Genomic DNA, 25,850 nt, shown 5'->3' with positions numbered 1-25,850 from the left:
AGATTTGATCACAATGATTCATCCAACCCTTCTGGTGTCAAAATGAACAGATCTTAAAAATGCATCTCTGTGTCCCAAGAGACAGCTAGAAGAATGTTCACAGCAGCTTTCTTATGACAGCAAAAGGCTAGACACCATGGTGGGAGGACTGGCAGGAGGAGGAATAGAAAAGAAGAGAACAAAGGAGTGAATGACAGCCAGACAGGCTGACACCGATAAATCTTAGGAACATGTTGCAGGAAAAAAAAAAAAAAAGCAAGTCACAGAAACAGAAAAAAAATGTGGGCATGTTTCTATTTATAAAAGTGTTTTTCTTTTTAAATGCACCAGAGACAATACGTATTCTAAATTTATATCGGAGGGCTGGAGTTGGTGGCTCAGTAGAACACTTGCCAAACATATGTGACCTGGGTTTGCACCTAACACTGAAATAAATAAAAATAGAAATCATAGATCAAATCAAATGCAACCAGCACACCCAGAGAGTGGCTACAGGGTGGGTGTGGGGTGGGATGAAAGTGAGAGAATTGGGAAGAGGCAGGGGAAACTCTCAGGACTGGGGGTTCTGCATTTTGGATGGGAGGTGGTGTGTTCTACTGCTGTTTGCATTTCACACGTATGTTATAAATAATGTTGAAGTGGATTTGGTGTTAGTACAACTTTGAGACACACAAAATAGAAATGGAATCTTAGTCGCTGCGCTGAGGTTTCCCATGGGCAGGAATCTCTGGGAAGCCTGCCTCAGCGGAGAGGACTGGGCCTGGCGGAGAAAGCCTCTGCTGTCAGGGCTTTGGTTGTCACCTATCTTTTGATTCAACACAGAGTTGGGACTGTTTGGCCAGAAGTAAAATAGAAATGAAAAGGTTCTGTTATATATCCTTGCAGAAATTTTATATGCACATTCCCAAAAAAAGTTTTTTAAAGGAAATATGCCTTACCCTAAGTCTGAAAATAGGATAACAGTACATAAAGAGCCAGAATATCACCATGGCACGCCACATTTGTTTGTAAATTTGATCCAGGAGTCCTTTGAACCAAGCGCCATCTCTGCCCCATGGGCTTGACCTGGTCCCCTGCTGTCTGCTGGGCAGCTGCTGCCACCCTCTGGCTGCTGTCCCACAGATGGACACCTGGTCCCTGCTCGGAGCTCCTCCCTCTTTCCCTAGCCAAGCCGACCAGCTCAGAACTGTCACTTGGATCTGGAGCCACCTGGCTTCCTTGTGCACAGGTCACAGAGCCATCTGTGTGTGCAGGTGGGCTTTGGTGTGTCGTGCCCTAAGACAGTGGTGCTCAGAGCAAATGGGCAGGGGGCCCAGGTCCAGCTTTTCCTCCCTGAATGCCACCTGGGCCCTATTCAAGTCTCTATCCCTGTCCCCTGTAAATTGCCTTGAGAAGACACTGGGCTTCTTGTGTTGATGGGCAGTGACGGCAGCTTAATGTACAAAGCAGATGCAAATCAGGGTGGGTTGTAGCTCTGTGATAGAATGTTTATTGCTTACCATGGTTGAGGCCCTGGGTCTTTTTTTTTCCCACCCCACATCAATGTGTGTGTGTGTGTGTGTGCGCGCGTGTGCGTGTGCACATGTGTGTGTACTTAGCAAGATATATTCTTAAGCACTCTAACAACTAAGGAATTTTGGTTCTTCTACATAGCCTTGTAGGAATTTTACATGCACATACTATAATGTACTTTAACATAGCAAGATTACACCTGCTGATATGAGTGCCTTGGCTTTGTTACTTTCAGGGCGCTCCCACAGCCCTGCCTCAGTCTTCAAGTGGCTCTTGAGTGTTACACTAGAGAGATCTGTTGGCGTGGAAGTTTCCAAATGCTTTTTCATTTTTATTTTTTGCCAGTCCTGGGCTTGAGCTCAGGGCCTGAGCACTGTCCTTGGTCTTTCTCAAGGCTAGAGCTCTACCACTTGAGCCTCAGCACCACTTCTGGCTTTTTTCTACGTATGAAGAACCGAGGAATTGAACCCAGGTCTTCATGCATGTTAGGCAAGCACACTATCACTAGGCCAAACTCCTGGCCCTCCAAGTACATTTCTATCAAGAGCATCCTCTCAGTTCTGTGAGTCAGGAGACTGATGCAGTGTTTGGTGCCCCCTGTGGACAGGGTGCACCTATGTAGGGACAGGAGTTCCACTGCGCCCTCCCCTTACCCTCCACCCACTCCCCACCAACAGGAGAGGAAACTCAGTCTCCCTGCACTTAGCCAGCCATGCCTGTGCTCCTAGGGTCCTAGGGGAGTGGAGGCAGAGTTTGGGACAGCAGGTGAGAAGCAGGAATCTGGAGGCTCTGAGTGAGATGGCAGCTCCATCACTCACTCATTCACTGTGCGGCCCTGAACAAGCACCTGCCACTTTCTGAGCCTTGGGATCCCCAGTGAGAACCAACTCCTAGGGACATGGGAGGATGCTGCTAATAGCTGCATTTTACACAATGGCTGGTGAGAGAGGGCAAGCGTGGGGTGGGCGGGGGGAGTGGTGAGATCAGACCACGAGTCAGTCCAGCAGCCCAAAGGAGCCCACATCAAAACAACCCCCTAGGGAAGAGTCCCCCCCCATTCAAAACTGCCTGGAACATGCTGGCCCCCAGTATACCAGCTGTTACTCTTACTGTGCAGGCTGGAGAAGGAAGGCTCCTGAGATCAGCTTTGGGGAATGACCTAAATAGACTGTGGAGCCAGATCCTTGGGTAACATCACACTGTCGCCTCCTGTCCCCAGGGGGTGCTTCTGTGGCATTTCTTTCCAGAAAGCCAGGCACCAGTGGCTCATACCCATAATCCTAGCTACTCAGGAGGCTGAGATCTGAGGATCTTGGTTTGATGCCAGCTCAGGCAAGAAAGTCTGACACATTTATCTCCAAGAGGCCTGAAGGGGAGCTCTGGTTCAAGTGGTATAGTGCCAGGAATAAAGCTCAGGAACTGTATCCAGGTCCTGAGTTCAAGTCCCAGGACTGGTACAAAAAAAAAAAAAAGAGATACAAGAACCAGATTCAAAATTCTGACTCAGATCCAGGTTTTGTTCTAAGCTGCACAAGGAGAGCTTTGTTTCTAACCCAGAAAGGATTTCTTAAGAGAATTGATGATCATGGAGGGGAAAACATGCCCTTTATTTAGTGATCCCGAGTTCTGAGGTGGGAGAGGGCATTAGGGTGACAAGTGAGATCTGGATAACTTTACCTGAGGCCTGTTGCTTTTACATGCATCATCCAAATGCTTGTGCCACAGTATCGCGTGAAATCGGGAACCAGTCTGAAACTTGTAAACATTGCCTGGTGGGGAGAGAAACCACTGGTTAAGAGGATAAAGCCCAGGAGACGGCACCCCTGGTGAACTGGCAGGAAGGCAGCTGTCTATATTCCTCTGGACTATTGCTGGGGCTGTATTTGCAGGTGCATGAGCGTGTGCACGCATGTAAGGTGTGTGTGTGTGTGTGTGTGTGTGTGTGTGTGTGTGTGTGTGTGTGTGCCTGTGCTAGTCCTGGGGCTTGAACTCAGGACCTGGACACTGTCCCTAAACTTTTGTGCTCAAGGTTAGTGCTCTACCACTTAAGCTACAGCTCCCCTTTGGGCAGTTAATTGGAGATAAGAATTTCAAAGTGTTTCCTGCCTGGGCTGGCTTCCAACCTCAATCCTCAGATCTCAGTCTACTGAGAAGGTAGAATTACAGGCATGAGCCACTGGTACGTGGCTCCCTTAACCATGCTTTTTGGGTATTTGTAGATTTTAACTGTCTGGTGAGATCTGAGGATCCTCCTCAGAAGACTGTTTTTAAATGTATAAAATAAAACACAAAGAAAACCAATATGGTTGAGATCCAGTTATAAAAGTCTCTAAGAACAAATGGAACTATGTCCTTCTATGTGCGTTCACGTGTTCATACACCAATAACTAGGTCTAGTGATAGGTCTGATACAATGCTATGATTTCAAGATCACCAGCTCATCACTGATGTTCTGAAATATCTGCAACATGTGAGGTAAAACACCTGTGCTTTCTCTTGAAGATAAAAGCACAACTACCTCACATGTCTATTATTTGGTGTCTATGCTTACAATTATTGACAATGGAAACAAAGCTGTAATTTTTTCCCCAGCTAAGTGTGCAGTCCTTATGTCTCATTTTCTTCCTCTAGGCTCGGGTGTTGGGACAGTCTGTTGCCTCCATGGTCATAAGGTCTCCCAATCAAGTTTGTGTGGCCACAGCCTTTCTTCCTATTGAAACAATTGCTCATTCTGGCCCAGACCACTGGGGAATCAATTCTAGTACTGAGTGCTACCCAGACACCCGTGGTTGCGCTCAGTCACTCCCTCACAGGGAAGAGAGCTTGGTCGTCAGCTGCCTGGTCAGTCCCTCGCTCTCCTGTCCACCTTTGTTTCTTTGCTTCTCAGCTGAGAGCATAGAAGCAGACACTAAAGGCCTGGCCCCTGGCTAGAAGCATTATCCGCCTCCTCTGGGAACTGGTTAGAAATGCAGAATCTTGGTCTCTACTCCAGACCTATAAAATCTGATCCTGAATTTTAACCCGTGAACTGTCTGTACATGACCCCCTGTACGAGAGCATTCCTATGAAGATGAAAGGGTGTTTGGGGATTCTGCAGTCCTGCAGACTTGGGCAATATTGAGTAATTGTCCAGTGACTTGGGTGACCATGGAAACCAGCCAAGGGCTGCTGTGCATGTCATGAAGACAAGGGGCCTGGGAAGTATTGTGCTGGAATGTCTCCCTCCCTGTAGGACCATAAAGGAGGAGAGAAATAGGAGAGACTGAGAAAGTTGGAATGCTGGGAAGTTACATAGATTCTTCCCTAAGTCAGCGTTGGGCCTGGACACTGCTGGCATCTCTTGGGACAAACAAGTAAGGGGCCAAAACTCAGGACTCCTCCAGCTCTCTAGTTCTTCACCCAGCATTGTCATCTGTTCCAAGACTGAAGATACCCAGGGATGATAGCCAGAGACAAGGCCACCAAAGGGGTTCCAGGAGCGTGTGCCACTGCTCAGGTGGGAGACAGCTGAACACAGTACAAAGAGACAGTAGCAGCCTTGAGTGTCTGATGCTTCAGGGTACACAGTGGGCCAACAATGGAACAAGGAGAGCAGTTGTGAGCAGCCTTCTGCTGCCTACCTTTGTCAGGATTATTCAGCTGGAAGATATCTGGGTGCTCAGGGTCATCAGGCAGCTGCACCATCCAGCCCACGATGGAGACCTTCTTGCCAGGTGTGGATTTATACTGGAAGAGAAAAGAATCAGTGGGGAGGCCCAGGCCTACTCCCTCTCCCTGACTCGAGCCAGGCAAGTGTTCTTCCCACTCTGGTCCCTGCAGTCTGCTCACGTCACTTCCACAAGAGCAAGTCCCACCTAAGAGCTCCTTCCCAGGACTTACATGTTTTCTGTCTGTGCCCCGCAAGGATTTGGCTCCATAGTAGAGGAGGGTGGAACCTGACAGGATGACCCAGTACCTGGTCCATGAGGCCAGCTGCAGGGGAGAGGACATAGCATAAGTGACACAGGGCTGGGGCATGGTGGCCCAGCCTTCTCCATGCCATGTGGCCTTTTCTCTTCCACTGTTTCCTGTGATGCTTTCTCTATCCAGGACCAAGAGGAGGGCCTTGTCTTCCCTCCCTTCTTTCACTCCTTCATATGGTCTTCCCTTTCTTCACCTTGTCAGAGGCAGCACCAGGACAGAGATTATTGCTTGTTCAGGTGATCTGAGCCCCAAAGTACCCCAGGAACGAAAGCATTTTAAATAGACATGAGTTGGATGCTGGTAGCTCATACCTGTAATCCTAGCTATTTGGGAGGCTGAGATTAGAAAGATCCTGGTTCCAGTCAGCCATGGACAGAAAGTTCATGAGACTCTTATCGCAAGAGAGGAAGTTGGGCATGGGCCAGTCCCTGTCACCTCAGCTACAATGGGAAGCCGGAACCAGATAGATCATAGTCCAAGGGCATGCCTGGGCAGGAATCGAGACCCTGTCTCAAAATTAACCAGCAGTGTAGCTCAGCAGTAGAGTACCTGTCCACCACGTTTGAGGCCCTAGTACTGCAAACAACCACCATCACCAAAGGTGCTAAGTCAAAGCCTAAAAGCAATAGGCTGCTCTGGATGGGAGCAAGGGCAACCGTCTCAGTGCCTTCCTGGTAGAAGTGGAAGCATTTAAGACCTGGCTGCTGCGTGCTCCTGTACCATCTCCAAAGGTCAAGTCCAGGATGCCCTGCTCAGAGGACTCTTCTAAGGTTTGGGGAAAGTCACTGCAGTGAGGAAGAGGTAAGGTGACTCACATCTGGGAGGAAGAAGACTGAGCCTCTGCAGGCAGGCAACAGCCCTACCATAGAGCCATCACTCAATCAAAGGTGCATAACACACATTCAACATGTGTTGACTGAAGCAAGTTCCTGGAACTTAGAAGAACACTAACGTTTTCCAGTCGATCCTATTCTGTTCCACTAACAATACTAGTCATGATGACCTGAACTGATCCCTCACTAGGAAGCCAGCTAGCATTTTGGGGATAAACTGCTGTGAGAACACTGCCGGCTCCTGCCTTGGAATGCCTGGGGCCCACAGGTTGGCTAGATACTGAGCCCCACATTGTAGCATGCACTGTGATACTCTGACACTAGCAGAGATAGCATGGCCAGAGCTGGGATGGAGACTCAGGAGCATCTGGAGGTGGGTAGGGTCCTGGCATTTTCATGATGGGCAGAGGGAAGAAGGGCCTCTTCAGCTGACCTTGAGCAATGGACAGAGGCCAGTGGGACGAGAGCAAAACAGAAGAGGTGCAGCAGATATTTGGCCAGGAGTTGAGGCTCATGTTTGTAATCCCAGACAGAGACAGAATTGGAATTTGAGGCAAAATGTGAGGGTGCGAATTCACTGACATGTAGGTATGGCAGCAGGTTGGCAATGGGGATGGTAAGGCTCGGTGGGGATTCTTCGTCCCTGAGCTTTCCCTACTTGTGTCAGGAGGCTGCTGGAGGTGAGAGGGGATCTGATGCAGGAATGCGGTGCAGAGGAGACATGCCCCTGCTCCTTCTGGAGCTGGGTGACCCTTACTCCTGCTTCTTCAAGCTTCAATCATTCTATACACCTCTGGCTTGCCAGGAGCCCACATCCAAGCACTCTGCCACACTTGGTCTCAGCACTAGACCAGTGCCTGGATGATCTCTGGATGCCCCCCCCCCCCACCTGAAGGGCACGTGACTTACTGCAGGCTTCCGTCCTTCCTTCAGCAGTGTTTTCCTTCTCAGAGGCCCCTCCATGGTGGGCACAGCAGCCGAGCTCCCCAGGGTACAGGGGCATGGGCCTGTGGGGCTGGGGGGAGACCACTGGTCAGACATGGCCCTGAAACAGCTGAGGCCAGGCACTTTCACATGGTTCCTGGTGGGGGGGTGCAGAGGGGGCCCCAGTGCCCCACCAATGATCACCAGGTCCATGAAAGAACAGCTGAGAGCCTCTGCCTTACTTGTCCTTGTAAGAGTTGCAAAGCCCTAGATTTAGTGATCAAGTTTCCTATAACCTGATGCCCAGTCACAGCAGACCTCTTGATTGCAGCTCCCTCCCGGCTCCTATCACATCCTTCTATCCCTGAGGAATACGGGGCTGCTCCTGAGACTGGCAGCGTGAGTGTGGGGGAGGGTGTCTGGGGATCCCACATCACCATTCTCTCTGCCCTCTTTGCATTCCTCTTCCATCCTCTCCGTTGAGATTGGATACTATCTTAGGTACTAAAGTCCAAGTGCATGGGCAGCCCAGCACTGGGCTGCTGCTTCTGCCCTCTGCACATCCCACAGGCACCTTGTCCACTGTGCCTTTCTCCAAGTCTGCCAGTGAGCACCTCCACCAGCCAGCGGCCCCTGCCAGACACCTGGAGGATTTTCTTCTTGTACATCCAGTCAATTCCGAGGCCGCACTGACTCCAGGCCCCAACTGTGGCTGTGCATCTTTCACATCAGGCCTCAGCATCTTCCTCACTGCCCAAGGTGCTCGTAGTCACTGCTTCCATTCCTGCTTTCTCCTGCTGAATGGGGCTCTGCCCACCTCCCCAGCCTCAGCTTGCACCCCTCTCCAGTCTCTCATTTCTTACACCACAGTTCTTTCCCTCCCAGGACTACAGCTCACAGCCTCATGTTCACTCTGTTGTTCTCCAGTCTGGTTCTCCTTATATATGCCCTCCTCCAGCCCCAGGACAAGCAGTGCACCCAGCAAAAGCACGGTGGAAACAGACATATCTTTCTCCTTCAGGTGCATCTAGCTGCAGGCTTCATCCCAGCAAACAACCCAGAGCTATCTGTTGAATGTATGGACAAATGAGTAAATAAATACCTGTAGACACAGCTCCGGGTTCTGGGAGAATTCCGAACGGGAACCCTCCAGTTGGGGCCCAGCGTGGCATAAAGACGTCCCCTGCTTCAGAGGAAAAGGGTGAACTTTAGGAAGAGCCTGGAAAAAGCACATACTCTGGAAGGTGCAAGAGCATCTCCAACTAGGTGGTCCTCCTCCTCCCTCCTCCTCGCCAGGCCCCTCAGTCCTGCTGCAAGCCTGTCAGGGACAGCTGGAGCCACCTGGTCCATGAACACACCCCTCAGTGCCTCTGTCCTGGAATGTCCTCAAGTCTGTAGGTGGACATTTCAATGACTTTTTGATTGTTCAGCTGCTTTCCAGTTACTCTGAGAGAGGCTAAGCTGGTTCATGCTATGAATGCATGTTCAGTCCACTATAAGTCCACATTAAAAGCACATACACTTGTGGGCAGTTTTGCACACAGGCCCAGAGCAAGTGCCGTACCAGGTTACCCCACTTGTCACTGCATTCCTCTGCTGTTTTGCTTGTTCCTCTGGACAGGTTTCTTTGCTAGTCCCAGCTATTCTTGCAGACTGGATCTGCAACTCATTGCATTCAGAGCCTGGACTCCAGAGCCTCCTTGTGGGCTCCGTCTGCCTTTCTTTTCCTGTACTTCAGCCTAGGCCTTTCTAGGGCAGTGTGTCGCTTGCTGGCCCACTTCCACGGGGATGCATCCCCTTGCTCTCCTGTTTCCTTTCCCATCTTAGAAGACTTGCTTTCTGTGTCCATTGTGGCACCAGCCTCTTCTCTGCCCGTGAAGTGTGTGCTAAAACCATTTCTTTGCACTCCAGGCAGCTGGCAATGTGACTGGCTGTGCAAAATCAGACAAGGCCCCAACTTCCTTTCCAAATGTTCCCTCTGTCATCCATGGCTGGCCCTGGGCTGCTGCCTGCTGCCCAGTGGTGTGGCATGAGGACATCCTAACTCACTGCAGCAGGGGCATTATTATAGCATGGGGCCCAGGGCCTCTGTCCTCCAACCAGGAAGGAACTGGTCCTCATAGCCATTTGGGTTCACTGTGCAGGAGCCCAAGTCCAGGATGGCTGCTGATCTGGGATGGCCGCTCCCCTTATGTTCACCAACCCCTTTTCAGGTGATGACCTGCCATAGCTTGTGCTGAAGCCCCAGGATCTCAAGGAAACGGGGTGCACGATGGTCTCAGGCTGACTCTACTCTTCCTTAAGCTGTGGCACAGATGAAAAGATCCCATTGTGTTCAACTCCCTGTCCACTGGGTGGACTGGAGTGTGTGAGTGTGGCTGTCCTGAGGCCCAGGTGCCTGAGAAACAGAAGCACTTAGACCTTGTGTCAGGGGGGCAGGAGAATGGGACACCTCATGCAGAGCAGAGCTGTTGGGTGAGGGCCGGCAGGCGTCATCTCTTTCCAATCACCGTTAGCAATTTCTTACAAGCAAGATCTGGCAATGAAGTTTCTGTGGGGATAATCATTGTGGCTTTGTCCACTGTTGAGGCACTATGCTGTCTTCTCCTCCTCCTCTGATCCAGATGGCACTTCCCCTGAACTTCTTCTGGGCCTTATCTTCTGCTATTGCAGGATGTGGGGTGATGGCAGGTCTGCCTACGGCCACTTGTTCCTCCCACAAGGCAGGGTAGTGCTGCCACTTTCTTCCCATCCTGCCTTCCTGCCAGTCAGCAGCTCCTTGTCAGCTGGTGGAAGTGATGTGTATCCACAGAGAGCTTGAAACCTGTATCTGCCAACTGCTGTGACATGGGAAGCAGTCATTCTGAGGGTCATTCCAGGGGTGAGGATCCCAATAGGTGGAGACTGAGGGGGTGGTGTCAGGACACTTGGCCAGATAGAAGAGCCCTGAGGGCAGGTGCTCACTCTCTGCAGCTTTGTTCAAGCACCATTATCCTCTTCCAGAAGGGAAAATGGGAAGCTCAGCAACATGAAGCTATTTGACCAGTGCACAAGCCTAAAAGTCAAGAGTTTGAACCCAGTTCTGTTCAATTCCACAGCCTAATGCACCTAAGATGCAGGATTTCCTGGTCCTGTGTGCCCAGAGGGTGTATCTCTGCAACTCCACTGGCTGTGCCTGAGGGTGAGGGAGGGACTTGCCTTCAGCTTAGGGGCTAGGCTTTGCCAGTGTCTGTGAGCTTAATGGCCACAAAGTTCTTAGACTGAAGATGTCCTAGAGTGGGGACCTCCCAGATCCCTGGCCCTTAATTTCCTTACAGAGTCTTCCTAGGAACTTTGAAAACTCAGAACTTGAGAGCTGCACCTTCTGGTGTGCCGTTACAGACGGAGATGCCAGTGCTCACACAGAGTCTTAGTTTCTTCTGCGTGGGGGATGCTCTGGCTGTCCTATGCCGTGGGAACCACACCTGGGCACATTTGGAATATCTGAGTAGGCAGAGGCAACTGGTCAACCCCAGAAATCATGGGCATTCTCCTGGGGGCCCTTGCCGGAGCCAACGATTACCTTCCTAATGCCATTCTGGAAGCATGTGGCTGAACACATGTCCTCAGAAGGCTAAGAATGCCCCTCCAGGATGGACTGGAGGGTGAGGCCTGCAGACAAGGGGCTCATGAAACATGTGTTCTAGGGAAGATGTAGGCTCCCACAGGGTTGGCAAGGTGACAGTGACAATGATGACGATGATGATGACATATGATGGGAGGCTGATGCTGATGTCTGTGGTGATGGTGATGGGTGCTAGGCACTGCACTCAGCAGAATTCCTTCATGCTCTCAGCTAATCCCAGGGTGTTGTTATAGTCTCCACTTCCTCGTTAACAATTGAGGCTAGAAGGGTTGGAGTTACTTGCCCAAGGCCACAGTACCAGGAGGAGGAAACATGAGTGGGGCAGTTACAGTAAAAGCAGCCATCAGCTAATGAGCACTTAGGGTAGCCTAGCCACAAATCATTTCCCAGGCATTCATCAGGTTTAGAGGTATCTTGGGGTTTAAAATTCATAAAGCCCTGCACCTTTACTGCTGGTCTAGCAGGAGGGGAGAGGAGTAGTGTCTTAGGTCACAGTTATGTTGAAGCCTCTTAGCTGAAGCAGGGCTCCTCACCTCATCTCCCTGCATCTGGTTCACAGAGCCCTGTGGGGGTGCATCTGTGGACAGGCTACGGGGTGCTATTCATCAACAATGCTCACTGTACCAGAAAACCCTAGAGGGCAAACCAGTCTGTCCAGGCTACTTCCTAGTGACTCTGCCTTATGTGTATGTAGAAATCGTCACCTTCTGGTCTCTGGGACAACCCTTCTTGCAGCACCATTTGAACTGTATACTGCATATCCCCACTCTTCTAAAGGCTGATCAGATAGGACAACATGCAAATCCAAGCTGCCATTTCTAGGCACAGGCTCCAGAGGGGATACAGACATTGGACAGAGAAGCTATGGGCAGAGGTTTCTCAGCTCCCATGAAGCAGCAACCAGCTGGCCAGGGCCTAGCCTTGACTGTCATGGCCTAGGACAGGGTCAAGCACAAGGCCCATTCTTCTTTCAAAGGATTTTGTCCAAGAGTCTTTGCCAGCTAAGGGAGTAAAGGAAGAGATGGAGTCTTTGGGAGATATTATAACCAGAAGTTGGGCAAGTCATCAAACTGGGCGGCTTTGCCCAACCCAGGTACATGGACAGACCCAGGGAAAACAGACTTCCAGCAAGCTGGTGAGGGATGAGAGACTGGGAATTTATGGGTGTTAGGAGTCAGAAGAAATTCTCCGTGGGCCACCCTGAGCCTAGCCACTCACAGCTGTGCTGAAGTTGAAGCTGATGGGACATCTCACATCAGAGCTTTCACCAAAGACTGCAGAGCTGGAGGCTCTATAATGTCCCGTGCCCTGGCAAACCTGGGTGAATCGACTGGCATCCTCTGATCCCAAGAAAAGATATGTATTTTGGGGGTGGGAGATGTGGTACCCTGTTAGTGCCATGACTCCACCTTCCTGGTGTTCCACTAGGTGTGGTGGGGACATCAACAAAGAGTAAATGAGGGCTTCCCTCAGCCTCCCAGCTTCTACACCAAAAAACCCAGAACCCAAACATGCAAACAAACAAAAGACCCTCAGGTCCTTGAGATCCACACATGAAAAGCATTTCAAGCTGTCTCATAAGGTGAAAGCTTCATCTAGGATTTATTTTAGCATAACAGGGTTTAAGTAGGGAGAAATAGCAAAGCAGAGACATTTCTGGTTCCCCATATGGCAGTTAAAGAGTCAAAATGGCAGCTCCTGTTTGTAGCTTTTTTTTTTTTTTTTTTGGCTGGGCCTTGAACTCAAGGCCTTGGTACTGTTTCGGAGCTTCTTTTTACTGACCTCTTCTCTTACATACGTATAGTCCCAGTCTCTCATCCCTCACGAGCTTGCCTCCTAGGTCTATCCTCTCCACCATGAGCCTATGACCCATGGCACTCTAGCATGCCCTCCTGTAGGGCCTGTGGGGTCTTTCTAATTCATTAAGCAGCATCAATTACTACTTGGGAGATTTTTCTCTCCCTGCTCAGCCTCATTTCTGGATGGCTTTCTTGCTGCTAAGATGCATCTTCTGTTAGGAACCCTTATTGTGCTGATCCTGGGGCCTGAATTCAGAGCCTGAGTGTGGTCCTTGACCTTTTTTGTTTAAGGCTAGCACACTGGTCTCTTGAATCACAGCACTACCTCCAGCTTTGTTTTTTGGTAGTTAATTGGATATACGAGTTTCATAGAGGGCTGGGTGTTTAGCCTAGTGGTAGAGTGCTTGCCTAGCATGCACAAAGACCCAGGTTCAATTCCGTGGTACCACATACATAGAAAAAAAGCCAGAAATGGTGCTGTGGCTCAAGTGGTAGAGCTCTAGCCTTAAGAAAGTCCAAGGACAGTGCTCAGGCCCTGAGTTCAAGGCCCAGGACTGGCAAAAAAATAAATAATAAAGCTATGGAGATATAATAAAACATGAACTTGAAAAAAATAAAAGAAACTTAAAAAAAAAGTGTTTCATAGACTCTCTTGCCTGGGCTGGCTTCAAACAACAGTCTTCTGATCTCAGCCTCCTGAGTAGCTAGGATTACAGGTATGAGACACAGGGACCCAGCTGATAGGAACTTCTAAAGCCCCACTCTGCAAAGTTCCTCTGCAAAGCAGCTCTGCCCAAGCGCCAAGTATTTACTATGTGAGACTCCATCACACAGCCAAGGAACAAAGGCTCAGAGGCCATAGGGGGCGATCAGAAGTGGAGGTATGGGTGGCCCTGGCCTTAGGCCTCTGGCAATGCCAGCCATGCATTTCACTATGGAGGTCCTCTGTCCTACAGAGGACTCAACAGAGCCAGACATGTTGTGGAACGCACATGTCCTGCAGGGCTGCTCCAGAGCCTTGAGCGCACTAGGGCTACCTCTCTAGTCCCAGGACTTGACTCAGAGCTCACAGCCTCCTCAGGTATCTGGACCCCCTTAAGGCTACTTCTCACCAAATGCCTCTGAGCCTCTATTAGTTGCCATTTCCTCCAGAAGCCACTTCTGAGCCAGCAGCCAACCCGGGTCAGCTTGTTAAAACCCATAAATCTGAATGACTGCACCAGGGCTACCAGGACTCTGTGCATGGTGTCCTGGAGACTTGATGAGTTTACTAGCTCCTTCTTTAAGGAAGGCAGATGACTCCTCTACTGCATAGAGAGCTGGGCGCTGTCCTTTTCCTCCCCCATCCCTCTCTCTCTGGAGGGGCTTCTGCTGGCTGCTGGGTACCCCAGGGGCTTCTCTAGTCTGCCCATAGCCCATAATGACCCATGGCGATATAAGAAGCCTTCCATAGAGCTGGCAATGTCAAAGTGGTGAAGATGGATGGCTCAGGGATTTGTAATAAACTCACACACTTTCATATTTTGTTTCTTAAAATCATGCATCACTTCTGATGTCTTTTTTAGAAAAGAATTATTTTTTTGAGGAGAAAAGGAAGATTAACCCATTATGGAAAACCTAGGGCAGAATGGCAGGTCGGGGGGAGTAGTGAGTTTCAAGATTCCTGTAAGGCAGAGATAATGAAGCCGGATGGCCTGAATGTTCAGCCCGATGCACACATGTTCATCTGGATAATCCATTTTGTTCCTTTTGAAAAACAAACCTATTTTGAGATATCTTGATCTGTAAGCTGATTTTCGTGTTCTCTTCTTGGTGCCAACCCCTGGCATTTCCATCAAGTACCAAGCAGCCCCTGATTCCCCCGCCTCTGGCCCTGGTTGCACCCTTTCCCAGCTGTGTCTCTGGAGCCTGAGGCTGGTGTGGGGCCCAGCCCTGTGTCTAGTTCACGAAGCACATCCTGAAAAGATCGCTCATTGGTAGAGTGTGTGCACTGTCTCGCTGTCTTCTACCTTTGTCCCCGCAGGCCAGGGTTGGCTGGTCGAAACCCTTACCCTACTCCCAGGTGATAAAGGTTAGGCCTGGGTTTCTCCCATGATTTGGGGGCCAAGGACAGATGAGAGCCTTTGGGGAGGCCTGGGGACTGAAAAATGACCAACTAATATCTCCCTGGCCTGGATGCCACCATTTTCCATCCCCACAGGCCCTGATCCTGCCAGGCTCACATCATGCCCCTTCACCCCACAATGGAGCAAGAACAGAGGGACTAGTGAGGGTGCTTTTGAAGCTGCCCACTTCAGGGACACACTGGGCATGTGTGGCCTGGACTCTGGCCGGTGTCAAGGACTCCCTTTAGGCCCCTGGGTAGACCTATCCATGTGTGAAGACCTGGGGAAGATAATCTCCCAAGGCAGCTGAATGACCTCACCCTTGGCTGGACACTGGCAGCTTCACAGCCCACCATGCTGATATTACTGGGGATTCAGTGTGTCCTCAAAACAGCAGACTTTTTTGTGTGGTGTGGTTACTGGCTTGTAGTCTCCCTGCCCTTTATTGTACCATATGACTTGATGTCTCTGCTTGGCCTGAGCAGAGCTTCCTATCAGGGCTGGGGGCTTTGAGGGATTAGGGGGCTAGAGAGCTTGGTCAGAGGTCATAGGTCAAGCTTCAAAGCTGACCTATCAGAGGATAGCCCTCTGCCTCTTCTAGTAGCCAGCCTCTTCCTTTCCCCACAGTCTGAAGTGGGCCCAGCTCTCCTTGCGCCTCAACTTCAGGTCCAACACATCTGCTCAAGCAGGTAGGAAGATGCAGACAAAGCTGCCATATTGCAGTTTGTGAGAGACAACTGGTGGGGTCTCTGAGGAGGGAGGCTTTTCCTGGGCAGATGCTGGCCTTTTGTCCCAGACAGGCTGACATCTAGGAACCATCTCTTCTAAAGAAAGGAATGTGTGGCCTGGGGGAGCCCTGGGAGAGCACTTGGGAGTAGAGGAGACTCAGGTGACAACATGACAGTGACTGAACTGAAGGGACAGTGCAACATGAAACAAGGAGGCTCACTTACAAGGGAATGCCCTCAAATGCTCCTGTGGGCCCTGGGAGAGCCCAGAACACTTGCATGCTTTCCAGGAAGAGGGTTCTCTGGAGGACAGAAGCAGAGGCTGGTACAGGGGAGAAACAGGGAGTGGTGGCTGGGCTACTGGGACAAAGGTGAGGGACATTAGCGCTCACTGGCATCTTCTGAAGCAAGTGACCTCCTGTTAGCCTCATTATGAAGGGTAGCCAGGAGAAAGACAACAGGATACCCTCACTGGCACTTCAAAAACTGCTGGAGAAGAGCTGTGCATCTGTGTGGAAGAACCGGCAGTGGGGGTGGGGGTGAGGCAATGCTCAGAAGACATCCTATCCCAAAGCACCTGCTGTGGAGAGTGACCAAGATGCTTACAGCCTTCCAGAATTACATACAGCACTGTCACTCTGGAACAAGGAATGCATCTACCCCTCTCCTCCCTAGTTGTGCTACACACATCGCTGCACTTAAGGAAGCATGCAGCTTCCACCCTTAGCAGCTAGCAGGCTGTCAGGCAGGGTGTAGTTCTTAATGAGCAGCTAGTGAATGAATCAATGGATAAATTAATGAAGGAATGAACATATGAAGGGATGAAGGAATGGACAGACAAAGCCAGGTGTGGTTGCCTGAGTTTCAGCCTGATGTCCTCTGGCTTAAGGGGGTTGGCTGGGGTCATCCTCATTCCTCAGGAGTTCCCTGACCAGGGCTGAGTTCCAGAGTCTGTTCCTTGATCCTGTCAGCTTTTTCTTCTACTGTCAGGGAGTCAGAGTAACTAGGCCACTTTGCCTGGGCAAAGTGGGAGCAGAGCAAAAGTTCCTCAGGAGTTTCCAGCAGAGAAGAGACAGCCAGCTTCAGAGGGCTCATGGCAGCCTCGGTCTGACAGAGACTGGCATGGGCCAGCCCTGAGGCTGCATCACCAGCCCTCTGGCTGAGGCATGGGGTGGTAAAGAGGAGGGCTTGATGGGCAGAAGCTGTGAATATTGGTCAGTTCTGCTCCTGTCAGATCTTTCTGTATATACGCCTGCCCCCGCCCCCAGGAGTGGGTATATGTGTAAGTATAAGCATGCGAGAGTGTCTACTGCGTGTGCATGTGGAAGTGTAAGAATGCAATGAAGGCGAGGCAGGCAATTCCCCTGACCTCTGGGAATCCTTCTCTTCCTGCTGCCGTGGAGGAATGCTGAGCTGCAGAGTCTGCGCGAGGCCCAAAATGGGGCTGGGCACACCGGGGACACTCAGTACCGACCACAGGCACCAGACAGCGTCTCTGCCCTGAGAGCACATATGATCCCCATCCCTGGTCATTTTATGGTTATGGAGATGGGGGTCAGAGCTTTTGTGTAAGAGGAATCTGTGTATGTGTGTATACACATAGGTGCATGTGTGTACACATGCATGCATGTGCTGTGTCCGGTACATGAACACATGTGTGAATACATAAACACATGTGTTCACACATGAGCTTGTATATACACGTGCATGAGTGGATGTGTGTAAACGTAAGCATGTGTCCAGTGCGTACATGTGTGCTTGCATGTATAGCTGAGTACTGCTGTGTGTACAACTAAGAGTATGCATATACACAAGCTATACAATTGAGTGTGCATGTGTACTGAAGGAATGTGTATAACTGGGTGTGCATGTATGCAAGTGGAGGTAGCAGTGAGTTATATGTATGTGTATGTATATGCATAACTATGTGTGCATGGTACAGGTAGCTCTGAGTATAGCTAAGTGTACATGCATGTGTACGAATATCAGATATCTGTGTGTATCCAGGTGGGCAGGTATCTGCATGTGTATGCATGGGAACGTGCAGGCAGTTATGGACATGTATGTGTGTATAACTGAGTGTGCTTATGTACAAACTGTGAAAGCATGTGGGTAGCTGAGGGTTCATGTGTGTGTGAGTACACATGACCAGTGTGCATCTGCCCAGGTGAACATGTATAGGTAACGAAGTTCATGTGTGAGCACATGCATGTGTGGGTTTATGAGTAGCATGCACATGTACGCATGTGGATACATGTACGTATGAGGAGGTAGCTGTGCATCTCTGCACCTGTGAGTGTGTGTAGGTAGCTGTGTGCATGTGTGAGCATACAGGACCCTGGGCAGTAGTAGAGGATTCTCCATGAGGGACCCTGTGAATCTACCTCTTTAGGGATTTCTCCCTGCCTGTCCTCAGACCTTGAGTCACAAAATGTCTTTCACCTCCTGAGATGACACATCTTTTCAGAGCCTTCCTTGTGGTAGCTGGGAAGCATGATCATGTGCTCAGAATTACAAGCTCTGTATAGGGAGCTAAACCATGAGAAAGAGCCTTGAGGATGTGAGAGAGGTGGTCACGTCTTAGGTCATACTAGGTGCTATTTCATGCCTAGGCTGGAAGCCATTTGTTGCTGTGTGGATGCAATACTGCTGGAGACCACCGGGTGGAGCCATGTGCACATCTCAAGCAATTCTCAGACTTCCTGTGTAAAGAACCCAGGAACTTCAGACCCAGTGTGATTCTGCAGCTGGGATGGACAAAGTGCTCCTGGGTTGACTCCTGTACCAGAGGGGTTGTGAGACTGCTCAGAGCCCAGGGGCTCTTGCCCTGTGACAAGGAGCTGAGGACCACTCTACTGAGCCTGTGTCCAGCTCCCTGGGCCCTCCCATGGGAGAGAGGCCATGCTGAGGCCACACTCACCTTTCCAGCCCTGAAGACATCTCTTCACTAAACTCTGAGCTCTCACTACTGCCTGGAAAAGGAACACAGATCAGTGAGCGCAGTGGCCGTGCACAGAGCGGCCTGTTCTCCTGTGCTACCAGGCCCCTAAGCTCACAGTTTCTGACCCTGTGAACCACATGAATGGAGGCTTTTGCTGCTCTGCAGAGGCAGGTCTTGAATCTTGGGCTGCTGAGATGATTCCCTCGGTTACCCCAAGCCTTGATGAGAAGAGATTTCTTCCTACTATCGAGGCATCTATGTGCCAAAACTGTGTTTTCCAATTTGGGGGGCTCCATGAATCTTGGGAGAAAGCACCAAGGCTAAGCAGTAGCAAGGGGTAGGGGCGGAGCCCTAACCCCATGAATGAGCAGGAGCAAGGGCCTCACCAGGTGAGAGATGGACCAGCCTAGCTCTAATCAGGGCACGTGCACACAAAGACATCTTCTCACTCAGGGCTTCTACTCCAGACAGAAAAACATTCTGAGTTGGCTGACTTGAAGAGCCAGAACCAAACAATCTCATCTTGCCTGGATGCTGGACAGCACAGCACCTGACTTTGCCTTCTGTCTCACCAACAGCAGCTTAGAGTTAGCACATCCAGTTTCCTGGATGTCCAACAGCTCTCTTGTGCCCAATTGAGTGTTCTTGGGTCCATACTGCCCAGACTACACTCCTCAGGACCCAGGTCTCATCGCAACCACCAACGAGGAGTCCATGAGCAAAGGCTGTGGGACCCTGCAGGCTGGAGGACTGCAATGGATGTGAGCTAAGGGAAGCCTCAGGGAAGAAGCCTGCTTCCCTTTGTTTAGCCAGCCCTCCCCAGCACAAGAGCCCAGAATCCTGCTTGTAACCCTGTTTATTCCACCCCTCTGCCCACATCCAGACAGGATGCTCGCCCCGGAGAATACAAGGGGCTTGCTTGGCTCACACTCCTGGGGCTGAGGGACAGCTGCTCCCTGGGCTCATATTGCCAATGACTTCTTAGACTGTCCTTATTTCATTAGGACACCCACCAAGTCTTCCTGTTGCCTGATCCCTCAAGCTCCTGGCCCTCTACCCCGAAATCCTCACCAGAACAAACTCCCAGCAGGGTAAACTGCCCCACCTCTGGGGACTCTGGGGGAGTGCCCTGCCAAGGAATGCTAACAGACACAGGGACATACAGGTCACAGCAGCATAGGCACATTGAAAACTAAAGGCCATCACAGGACACTGGTCTGAGAGAGCAACAACAGGGTGTGTCCTGCCCTCAGGGAACCTGTACTCTGCTAGGAGCCAGATCTGTAAGCAGAGCTCAATGCTAGCCTCACCCTAATGCACGTGTCTCCAGGCTTAGCTGCCACAGCACAATCCCCATCCTTCCCATGGACACAGCACTGTTTCCACCTATGCTCAGGGACACAATTCATCCTTTAAGGTCCCTTTTCCATTGTCCTTCCTGCTGCTTCTCAGTGGAGGGCCACGTACACAAGTAAGAACACTCAGCACTTCCTAAGTGGCCCCCTTGGTTTTTTTTTTTTTTTTTTTTTGCAGGGCCTTGGCCTTGCAGCTCCTTCTCAGGCAGAAGTACCACCCTGAGAGTGGAGCCAGACTCAAGCATGTGTTTAGCTGCCTGCCACACTTGGGGATACCGACGGAACAAGGGAATCCTGGACTTCTCTTTGTAGCTTGGGGGGCCAGGAAGTGGAGGCTTGCCCAGCTCCAGGGTATTCCTGAAGGGACATACGGCGGTGGAGGGGGCCACTGGGCGAGGCACAGTGACAAAGACAGACATGGAGCACACGCTGGGCCGGCGGTCCCCGCCTGTGGTGTGCAGGCTGGAGACGCTTACCTAGGGAGAGTCCATTGGTGACAGCAGAGGAGGAGGTGAGGGTGAGGCCCCTGCGGGGGCTGCGGGACTCTAGGACACTGTCGTCCAGAAGGTGCCTGGCTTTCTCCGATGGGAATGTCGCACTTTTACTCTCAACTACACTCAACTGACACATCATACTGGAAAATGGAGAGGAAAAGAGAAGCAAAGCTCCTTATCTCATAAGTATCAGTGGCCACAACTGCCCTGGGAGCTGAGGCCACTGGTCAGCTGCAGGAGAAAAGCCTGCCCAGAGCCATGAGCCGCCCATCCTCTGCCCCTCTCTGGGCGTGGCCTTGGGCAAGTGGCATCCTTTTCCCTAGCCTCTGTTTCTCCATCTTCCAATGGGGACTGATGCAGCCTGCCTTGCCTGTCTCCCGGGATGAAGATGAGGCTGTGATTGATGGGGCTGCACAAGGGAGGGGCAGCGAGTTGGGCAGAATGGCTACTCTGGTGTCACCTGCACCTGGTCAGCATGCTGGCTCCAGTGTCTCCTCAATTTCCCAAGGGATGTCACTTGTGAGCCTCAGGGAACCCATTCTTACAGTGTGCATAGTAACAGCAGCTGCCTCAGAGGCTGGGTGGCTGCACCCTGAGACTGCACCCTATAGACTCGAGGCATCTGTGGGGGGAGGAAGCACCTGAAAATACAGAAAGTAACTCTGACTTTGGAGCTGCTCTGAGGCCAGCCTGGGAGTCTGGTGGTTGTGCCTCAGTGATAGATGGAAACAGGCAGAGAGGAAGAAGATAGGGAGAAAGGGAGGCAGAAGGAAAGGGGGCGGTGGATCTGTTTGGGAGATGCCTGGGGATGTAGGCATGGCCACCCTCATCCATGCTGAGGACCCACATATCCTCAGCTATGGGCTCCAGAGGGCAGGCAAGCCGGCAGGAGCTGTGCTTCTTTGTGGGCAGATGCCAGGAGATGCCTCAAGGCTGCCTGGAGACAGTCTCTGGTGTCCACAGGACTCAGGTTCTTCCAGCTAGCTGCTAACAGAGCCCCGGACCTCTGTTCCCCATTCCCTTTGTTCACTAACTACTGAGCTGATGGCATATAGTCTGTGCTGCCAGCTGCCTATCTGCTCTTTCTGAGCCAGGCCCTGACTTGGGAGAGAACTCCCAAGAGGGGCAGCAAGAGCCCACAGAAAGTGGGAGAACTTCCCAGAATCGATCCAGCCCACCCCCATGGAGGTCAGCCAGATTCCCTAGGAGAGTACTGCTCAGACACCTACTTGTTGCCCAGGCTGTGACTCTTCCTGTGTCTGGGGACTGGTGGTGTGGGGAGGCTACCAGCCACAGATGCATCAGGACAGGTGGGCCTCCGGCGGAACCTGGCTGAGCTGGAGCCGGCGGAGGGGCCTGTGAACACAGAAGAGGAGAGCAATAACAGGAGTCACAGGAATGGGCACATGGAAAGGGGAGACTCAGGGAAGCTGGGCCTTGGATTTGAGGTAGGGCTCCTGACCCAGCTGGCATAGATGGGACTAGGTTCACCCAAACCACATAGATTCTTACATGTCTAGTACTGATGCCTTCCTCCCATACTGACAAGACACTGTCAAAGTGGCCTGCACTGCCCAGGCCAACTTCCTGATTGTGTCTCAAGAATAGGATGTGACAGGCCAATCCATCATAAAGGATCCAGAGAACAAAGCGAAGGTTCTGCTTTCTGGAGGGGTCTATGTGGAATGGGGCAAGTAGACCTGCCTGCTCCAAGGCTCCCATGCTGGCATCAGCTTGAGGCTCTGATTCTTGCCTAAGGATGTATCAGAATTACATCATCCCTGGCGGCTCTGACTGTGTAGTCACAGGTGTTCTGCACAGGCTCTGCAGCACCCCACCCCCACCCCAGTGACCCCTGGGAAGACCCACTGCTCCACATGCCAGGACACAGGCAGGCTGTGACCTGAGAGCAGCAGCTCTCACCATTGCTCTGCTCCAGAGGGGATAAGAATGAAAACCATCCAGCTTTGTTTTGGTTTCACACTACTGCAGAGCAGAAGCCAGAGGGTGGAACCAGCCTTGTTTATCAGCAGCCCTGAGAGCAGATTACAGTCGCTGCCTGAGTCACTCAGCTCCCACCCTGAGTGCAGAATGCATGCTTAAAAAGTCAGCTGCACTGCACCTCCTCCTGCATTCTCAAGTGGAGGCCCAGGGGCCCTGGTGGTGAACCAGAAATGATGGCGAGGGTTAGGATTCAATGCTGTACATGGGGCACTGAATCCCTGGTGGACACTCGGCAGATGAGAACAGGGGTCTTATGGACCTACTATGTGCTGGAAGTGAGACCTGAACCCAAGTCTCATGGGGATGTCCAGAGCCCAGGGACTGGACGAAACACCAGGAAGGGAACAGAACGACCTGGTGTGAGAAGTCTGTTGAACTGGAGGCCTTTCCTTTAGGAAATCTGGAGTGGGTCAGACCTACTCTGCCTTTGAGCAAGGGAAAAGGAAGAGGTTTTGCCTCTATCCACACCACAGTGTGCAGGCATGTGCAAACAATCCCAAGTTCAAGCTCATAGTCTTGTGTGTGATGACCATGATTAAAGTAGCCTCTCCAGGGCCACATGGCTGGAGGGGACTGCAGGGTGGCATTCACTCTCAGCTGATTCCTCCTCTGCTTCCTATCCTGAGTTCTCCCAAACCCTCAAGACTCATTTGGCACCTTCAATACAACTCTGGATTCCCTCTGCAGAACTAAGCCTGGATGCATCCCTTCGCCTTTCTGCTGTGAGACTCAGGAGGCTTGCCTGGCCTCAGATGTCCCCTTGACATGCTGAGGAGTGTACTCGGGGGCCTAGCCAGCGGAAGAGCTGAGCCTCCAGAGCTGCTGCTGCTCTCCCTGCTCTGGGTCTCTGCCATTCCTCCCCTGCATTGCTGACCAACAGCCTGGGATTGACGAGGACACAGAAGAATTTCCATTCAGCTGGGACCCAGATTTTGGGGGGAGGGGAGAAGGCTGTGTGCCAGTAAGTGACACCCTCTGCTACTGAAAGGCCTTACATTTCTGCTCTGCCAAGGCTGGGGAGTCCCACGTGACCATGCCAAAGACACGTGTCTTGTGGGGCCGTATTTTGAGCTAGAGAGGCTGGCAGGTTTGTTTAATGTCCTCTGCTAGGGGCAGGGGCAGAGGCAGGGAGGGATGGTGAAGAGCTGAGGCTCTGGCCTTCTTAGTGGAGCACAGGCCTTACAGCCTTGGCCTGATATGGCAGGGACCAACGGAAAAACTGACCATGTGGCTTGACTATCTCAGAGGATTGCTCTATTTTTCCTCAGCATAATTTTTCCATGAATAATCTTTAAAGCTCTTCAAGTGGCTGCTCTCTAGCAGTTTTATTGGAACATATGAGAATTGACTGTCTCTATGGGGAACGAGATACTACATTGAAAAAAAAAATCTGGTTTTCATTATGAGAACCCAACACACTGCCCAACAGACCACTCAATGATTGGAAGAGAAAAAACACTGAGCCTTCTAATAACAGCCTTGGCCTAGTCAGGATGCAGGATGATGGGCAGTGACAGCAAGGGATGCTATCTGGAGGAAGACAGGACTGAGTTCTCTACTGCATCTGTACTAGACAAACTGCTCACCCCCAAGTCTTGAGTTTACACCTGAGAAACAGCAACGGGCTCCTGCCCTTGTCGCTTCCCTGTGGGGAGGGACAAATGATTCCTGGGTTCTGACCTTGGGGGCTATCTCTGGTCCAGGCATTAGAACTGCAACACGGAGTAGAAAAATAATGTCCTGGCCAGGTGTGGTGGCTAAGCCAGGTAATATGGGAGGTAGAAATCAGAAGAAGCAAGTTGGAGGGTTGCTAGACAAAAGAAATTAATTAAACTCTATCTCCACCAATGACTGAGAGTGGTAATATTTACCTATGATCATCCTGGCTACCGGGAAAACATGAAAGTATCCAACATGGTAAAAGGGTTGGTGAATTGGTTTAAAAAGACCACTGAGGCCTTGAGTTCAAACACCAGTATTGCTTCCCCTACCCCCACCCCACCAAAACAAAAAATAATATCCAGCCTTCATGGGATTAATGTTCAAGCAAGGAGTAGTCATATAATTTTATCCAGAAGAAAAGCTTGCTCTGTCAGAAAAAACAAATCAATATGTCAAGAAGGCCAAGTACACCAATAGTGTGACAACACCAATAATGATGGTGATAATAAGAATTACTCGTGTTTACTGAGTGGCTACATGGAGCTGGAACTTGTGGCAAATACTTTATCCACAAGACCTTATTGAAGCCTGCCATAGCATGCCATGTGAGTATTGTTGTTATGTCACCTCCAAGTGCGGAGGGCTAGGAACTTGTGCAGTGAGAAGTTCTGTCTGCTAAGAGTTTAGAGACCCAGGGAAAGGATAGGAGAAGACTTCTGAGGCCCCAGTGCCTTGGCTGGTACAAGAGGTCTGGTGTGAGTCTGTTCCAGTTCCAAGGTGACAGAGAGTAGAGCCCCTGAGGACCTGGAGTTTCAGTAGGTGAAGGTTATCACACGAGTGATGGACTCAGCTTTGAACCCTCAGTGGCTCCCTCTGGTAGAGAGCAAACAGAGGAGACTCAGACCACAGACTGAGGTGGAGAGGGGTGGGTGAAGAGTTCAGGAGGCTGGCCAAGCAGTTACGCAGAGGGTAGTGTCCTCATGGTACCATTGGGGAATTGTCCAGTGTGTGGAGGCATGCCATTCAGGGCTTCCCAGAAGTGGCTGGGGAGCCTTGTTCCCATGGACTCCTGACCCAGGCCTGCCCTTGGCCAGAGCTCGTGACTTCAGCAGGCTATAATAGGCACTTTCCAACTCTCATACATCGCAACCTAAAAGGAGGCAGTTGTGGCAGAGGGGGAAGTACTTGGAGTCACAAGACTTGAGTTCTAGTCCTACCTCTGCTTACACACAACTGTTCCTGGCTGCTCCTTCTTCATTGCAGGAACAGCCACCACTGTGCCATCCCAACCTCTGGGGCACAAGGTGATCAGCTTCCTCATTCTTGGCTTTCTGTCTCCCTTTCAGAGCCCTCTGTCTGTGGTCTGGGGGCTCAGGCCCTCTGGGTCTGCCAGAGTTGTCAAGTCATGTAGAATTACTTTTCTAGCCCTGGCTTCTTAGCAGGGTCTGGGTGATCACTGTTATGTTTACATGCATTGTGTGTCTTACACACGCAGTACTCACAGTCCTCCTTGAGAGCCAACACCTATCTCACACACCATAGGCAGGTCATTTTCTAATAAAGCCTGGGTTCATCCTATCATCTATCTTGGTGGAGGTTTCAAGTACTCTCCTAGAGCCAGAAGGCACAGACTCTAAGACCACAGGGAACAACAGGGGAGGAGGCTACTGTAAGACAGTGGAGTTGGACAAAAGGGCCGGAGTCTTGGCTTCTCTGCTTGACCTCAACTTGACTAGCTTCCTAGTCCAACCTCCCTTCACCCATTCTCAACTCCGAAAAGTTCCCAGAGGGAAGAGCTTGCTGTGGGGAACAAGCCCTACTTCTTGCCCAGCAGCTGCTCTCTTCTTCTTCAAGCAGGGCAGTGGTGGAGGCGGGCTGTCTCTTGTGGGCCATTCTTGGGCTTAG

At 51.0% G+C, this 25,850-nt stretch overlaps 1 protein-coding gene across 4 annotated transcripts in view; it reads right to left on the bottom strand.

Annotated features, from left to right (window-relative positions):
• The window catches only part of Ralgps1 (Ral GEF with PH domain and SH3 binding motif 1), a 232,512-nt gene that overhangs the window by 1,233 nt on the left and 205,429 nt on the right, over positions 1 to 25,850 (bottom strand). Inside the window, exons 12-19 of one of the 4 annotated variants that reach the window (XM_090330657.1) lie at positions 21,509 to 21,635; positions 20,262 to 20,419; positions 18,410 to 18,461; positions 8,335 to 8,418; positions 7,218 to 7,323; positions 5,392 to 5,484; positions 5,133 to 5,238; positions 3,190 to 3,281 (exon numbers count right to left, since the gene is read on the bottom strand). In XM_090330657.1, coding sequence (XP_090186783.1) covers positions 3,190 to 3,281; positions 5,133 to 5,238; positions 5,392 to 5,484; positions 7,218 to 7,323; positions 8,335 to 8,418; positions 18,410 to 18,461; positions 20,262 to 20,419; positions 21,509 to 21,635 — 818 coding nt within the window. Of the gene's footprint in view, positions 1 to 3,189; positions 3,282 to 5,132; positions 5,239 to 5,391; positions 5,485 to 7,217; positions 7,324 to 8,334; positions 8,419 to 18,409; positions 18,462 to 20,261; positions 20,420 to 21,508; positions 21,636 to 25,850 lie in introns of those variants that run through there. The other 3 variants (XM_090330658.1, XM_090330659.1, XM_090330661.1) reach the window with 3 other exon arrangements.

Source organism: Megascapheus bottae, chromosome 3 (genome assembly GCF_031878675.1).
Source record: "Megascapheus bottae isolate mThoBot1 chromosome 3, mThoBot2.hap1, whole genome shotgun sequence".
Taxonomy (NCBI): domain Eukaryota; kingdom Metazoa; phylum Chordata; class Mammalia; order Rodentia; family Geomyidae; genus Megascapheus; species Megascapheus bottae.
The sequence above is the reverse complement of the archived record's forward strand: the minus strand, read 5'-3'. Positions and strand labels throughout refer to the sequence as shown.